General features: G+C 35.3%; 2 protein-coding genes across 2 annotated transcripts in view; one reads left to right on the plus strand and one right to left on the minus strand.

Annotated features, from left to right (window-relative positions):
* LOC112462051 (ribosome production factor 2 homolog) overlaps positions 1-606 on the plus strand; it is a 1,824-nt gene extending 1,218 nt beyond the window's left edge. The window contains exons 4-5 of the mRNA XM_025027582.1: positions 30-174; positions 264-606. Of these exons, the coding sequence (XP_024883350.1) occupies positions 30-174; positions 264-467 (349 nt within the window). The 3' untranslated portion in view covers positions 468-606. The remainder of the gene's footprint in view (positions 1-29; positions 175-263) is intronic.
* LOC112462050 (cysteine--tRNA ligase, mitochondrial) lies at positions 511-3,697 on the minus strand. The gene is made up of 8 exons (XM_025027581.1): positions 3,147-3,697; positions 2,577-2,872; positions 2,287-2,494; positions 1,819-2,084; positions 1,609-1,745; positions 1,308-1,430; positions 664-924; positions 511-579 (listed from the first exon to the last, which is right to left on the minus strand). Exons 1-8 carry the CDS (start codon positions 3,383-3,385, stop codon positions 544-546), a joined length of 1,566 nt encoding a protein of 521 aa, XP_024883349.1. The 5' UTR covers positions 3,386-3,697; the 3' UTR covers positions 511-543.
* Between the last annotated feature and the right edge of the window lie 1,149 nt (positions 3,698-4,846).

A 4,846-nucleotide genomic window follows, 5' to 3' on the forward strand; every position in this document is an offset into this window, starting at 1 on the left:
ATATATTGATCAATACATAATGTTTTCAGGATACTTTTGAAAAAGTCCAACACGAAAACACCTAGGATAGAACTGGAGGAAATAGGACCGCGTGCCGATTTAGTGTTCAGACGCAACAAATTCGCCTCTGAAGATTTATTCAAGCGAGCTTGTAAGAGACCTAAGGCACTCAAGGTATTATTTTATAAATATAATGATTTGACTTTTATAAATCAATATAGTAAAAAGATGAACGTTTTAATCTAATAATTATTATTGTTCAGGTGAAGACGAAAAAGAATATCTCTAAAGATACATTTGGATCAATGCATGGCCGTATACATGTTGGAGCACAAAATATCAATAGTATTCAAACGAGAAAGATGAAAGGCTTAAAGAAAACATTGTCCGAGAAGAAGAGTGAAAAGAGAAAAATTGCTGACGATAATAACGATGGCGCGAAGAAATTAAAAGAAACTTCGAATTGAAAGATTGATTGGGTTATTTATATATAATTAAATGAAAAGAATGTAATTTTAATACATTTTTTTATTCGAGATATAATTATTTCCAACTCCAGCTGGCGTCATTTTGTTGATCCTGCAATCAGTAATATAGATCTCGTATATGTAATCTTTTTAACATTTTTTACATCTTTAAATGTGATTATTGGTAAATTTTTACCTTTACTGTAATCCCACAAGTGGATAAACATTTTCGTACATTATCGCACTCTTTCAATAAAATTGTATCCTTTGGATTTTGCTCAAGCGCTCGGATTCTGACAGCCTTCCTGAAGTTCAGAAAATGATCAATAATGTCTTCAACCTGTCTATTTTCTGCTGTTGATTTTGTGGATTGTGAAATGCCAAGCTTCGAGAGAATATTCGAAAGATAATTCGAAACGGCGGCAACAGCGCTTACATTATTACTGTGAGATGGTGTCTGCAATTAAAAATAAATAAATGATTAATAATATGTGTTACACCCGCGCTGAGCCGGCCCTTAAGTTCGAGCCGAATCGAGCTGTTTTTAAGAAGTCGCGAAGCGTTCTCTGGGACGACTAAAACTATTATTTACAAACGGATGCAAACGAACGTCTTGGAGTCGCGCTGTCGTGCCGTGCAAATGTGTTTGCATGTGTCGCACTGTATCTTATCTTTAATAAAGTTCTTTTCCACAACTTTTTGTATCTTTATTTTCGTGAATTCGGGAATGTGCGGACGTACACGCGAGTGAGTCACGGGCGCAATAATATGAATAGTACAATACAAATAAAGTTGCGACATAGAGACATTATTAATGAAGTATTTTTTATATCGACTTACATTATCTTGATGAAGCATTTTGTTTCCTACCCTAACAAGATTTATAATCGCATGCATTGCTTTTGAAGTGTCAAAATCATCTGCCAATGCCGAGTAAACCCGACTTCTTGTGTCATCCAAAGTCTGAAAAATATTTAAATTAGTTTAACATATTTAGCACTACATCTTTTTCTCATATTATACATGTATCTTTCTCATATTATACATCTATTTATTTGTGATTCAAAGAGGAAATTTACTTTGGGGAGTATTAAAAAAAATAAATTTGTTATATGCAGCAAGAATTAAATTGATAACTTACCGTAAACAAAAGATTTTCGTCAATTTCACCAGCTTTAAATCTTCCAGCAACATAATTATCACAGTCGTTTATGAAATTATCAAGCTTCTTGGTTACCGACATCGCAGTTTGTATGACTTCATCCGTGAATTCGATACCTGCAATGGAATCCAGTTGATTACATATGGATTGAATTACACGAAATTGATTGTTAAACATTATTGTATGTACCATTTCGATAATGAGAAAGTAGACAGAGCATTCTAAGATGATTTGCCGAATAGTTTTCGAGATAATCTTGTATGCTTATAGTATTCTTTAGACTCTTCGACATCTTCACATCGCCTTTCAGGCTTAAATGGCCACAGTGAAGCCAGTAATTAACCCATTGGTCGACATCGTGATAACAGCAAGACTGTGCCTCTTCATTCTCGTGATGTGGAAAAATCAAATCTACTCCACCACTGTGCATATCTATAGAATTTCCAAAGACTGCGCTGATAAAAACACATACTAGAGTACACATCGGTACGTCATACGGGCGAATAAATGTTAATTAAATTTTGCTATACAGAAATTATTAAGTAAATAATACGCATAACGTTCTGAGCAAATATATAAATCTAAAATTTAAAAGTTCATACAAAAGAATTTTCATATAAAGCACACATGCAGAAAATACGTAACTTTTAAAATTACCTTGCAATCGCGCTGCATTCTATGTGCCATCCTGGTCTGCCGCAGCCCCATGGAGCTTTCCAAGATGGTTCGTTATCTTTTGCTGCTTTCCATAGTGCAAAGTCTAATACTGATTTTTTACCCGCAACAGGCTGATCATTTGCAACATCAGGTAGAACTGATAATTTACCATAGTTTTTGTACTTGCTGGTATTAAAATAAACAGATCCTATAAAATATGATTTATAAATAAATAGAAATCACACAATTTTTCTACAGTAACAAGATTGAAATGTTAATGAGTGTCATACCATCTTTTGCAACGTAACCATCATCCTTGGCTATAAGCTTCTCAATGAACTGAACAATTTGTGGTACATAATCTGTAACTCTACAGTGTAAATATGGCTCGCGAATATTCAACTTGTTCATGTCCGCAAAAAATTCAGACTCAAAATGCCTGGATAAAGTCTTGAAATCTTTTTCACTTTCAATGGAACGTCTGATTATTTTGTCATCAATATCGGTTATACCCATAACTAGTAACACATCTATATTAAAATAATCCGACAGAATTCGACGAATGATATCTGATTTTATGTAAGTGCTGCAAAAGATAATAAAAAAGTAAATTAGTCTTTTATGTAACAGACATCTAAAATAAGCAGATTGACATCTTTGAGCTGAGTTTGTTTGTTACAATCACAATAATTATGATATTAATATTAAATATCATAATCTTGATAATCGAGATAAGCATTCCGTTACTATACATATAGAATAATCGTCTTAAGTTAAATATTAATCCTTTAATTAACAACAGGCTAAACATAATAGTAACAAACGACGCACGCTCAAGTACTTGCAAAATTGTTTATTACGTTGCGTGTCCAATGTGCGCCGAGTCGTACACCGTAGGTCCGCAGATGTACCACTTTAAAATATTTTTCGTTTTCAGGATCAGCGGCACTTTGCACTTCGTTATCGGGTTATATACAGACACTTCGGTTTGATGTCCCACCGGTTTTACCCACTCCGGTCTGTTTCGACGTCTCGCCTCGGTGTTTACGAAACGTTTGCAAAGTCGAATCGACTTACGCGTTACACGAGTCGCATTCATTCTTTCTTATTTTATTTTATTTTATTTTCTAGCTATGCCGATAATTGTTTTAAATCTATCTACGATTTATTTTTTTCCCTTCAGAAAAATCTAGGTTAGATCCGCTCGAGTGTCTTCCTCACCCATCAGATATCGAGATATCGGTTGGTTATTTAGCACAGAACTTCTTAAACTTGCATTATAACTGATTCTCTCATTAATTAAAACTTTTCGAATGATTTTATTGAATTTCTTAACGAAGACCGATATTCTAACCTATAAAAACTGCACATTGCACAGGTTTAGGGAAAAGTTGAGAAAGGCCATCGGGCGTGATCGGGCCATTTCGGGCTTTTTCGTGGGGACCATCGAAATCCCCTGTACACTACGGCCAGTACATCCATTTTCGAAATTGGTACTACGTAGCCGCGTTCATTTTCCGACACTGTCGATAAAATATTATTCTGGTGCGCGTCCGCGCTACATTTGCAATTGTAGTGGTGTTATATGTATATATATATCTATGTATATTGATTATTTATTAAAAATGTAATTTTACATAATATATTTTTGCGATATTAATAATAAACTCAATTATTGGTATACTGTACGTGCAATATTAAAATTTAATTGCGTATTTTCGGTTAGTCGACGCTTTTATTATAATTATATCTATTTGACTCGCGTAGTGTCACATGATACCGGACCGAAGATGCATCTTCGAATATTTCGTCGTTATTAACGGAACGTGATAGACACGGAATGGATTGATTTCGGGACGACTGGCGTCACAAAACTCATTTAATTAGTAAGCAAAATTTGCATCAACCCTGTATATATATTCTTTGTAATAACACTGCATTTAACCATCCGTGGTAGAAATTTGGCATTTTAGCACATTGACGATTTATAAATTAAAACGCATATTTTGCAAGATTTATTCGGCCGAAAATGTATCGCGCGAATATTCGATGATTACATTTTTTAATATTGTAGTATTGGCGTGGATATCAACCTGCAATTTCATCGTGCATATTTAATTTGCATCATATAAGGCCGATTCTACATCAATCAGTCGACATCGTAGTCGTATATGTCGGCACGCAGCCGATGGTCCAGAGAGAATGAGAGAATTTCTTTTTCGAAAATGAATTTTCCTCATTGGACCATCGGTTACGTTCCGACATCTGACTTCGACATACGACTGATTATTATAGAACCGGCCTAATGCGAAAGAGCGACCGCTATATAAGGCAAGAGTAGATTATTTATTGCTAGAATAAGAATAAGAATGCATGAACGCGAATATAAGAACGGGACGCGTATGTATAGTAGATGCCGCTCTCATTGAGCGTGAAGTTGACCGCGCGCGAGACGATTCGAAGTGCCTCCGCCATGTTGATGACGTTCTCCTGCGTCATTTCCAGCACACGGCGGACACGGTACAGATCGGCTCCGGGACGACTGGCGTTACGACTCAGG

Source organism: Temnothorax curvispinosus, unplaced genomic scaffold, assembly GCF_003070985.1.
Source record: "Temnothorax curvispinosus isolate PA1 unplaced genomic scaffold, ASM307098v1 QBEX01011959.1, whole genome shotgun sequence".
NCBI lineage: Eukaryota > Metazoa > Arthropoda > Insecta > Hymenoptera > Formicidae > Temnothorax > Temnothorax curvispinosus.

Coding starts and splice junctions, on each gene's coding strand:
- LOC112462050 (XM_025027581.1), bottom strand. CDS start 3,385: ATGAATGCGACTCGTGTAACGCGTAAGTCGATTCGACTTTGCAAACGT. Junction 2,873..3,146: donor GCGCACATTGGACACGCAAC/GTAATAAACAAT, acceptor TATCTTTTGCAG/CACTTACATAAAATCAGATA. Junction 1,431..1,608: donor ACGAAAATCTTTTGTTTACG/GTAAGTTATCAA, acceptor AATATTTTTCAG/ACTTTGGATGACACAAGAAG.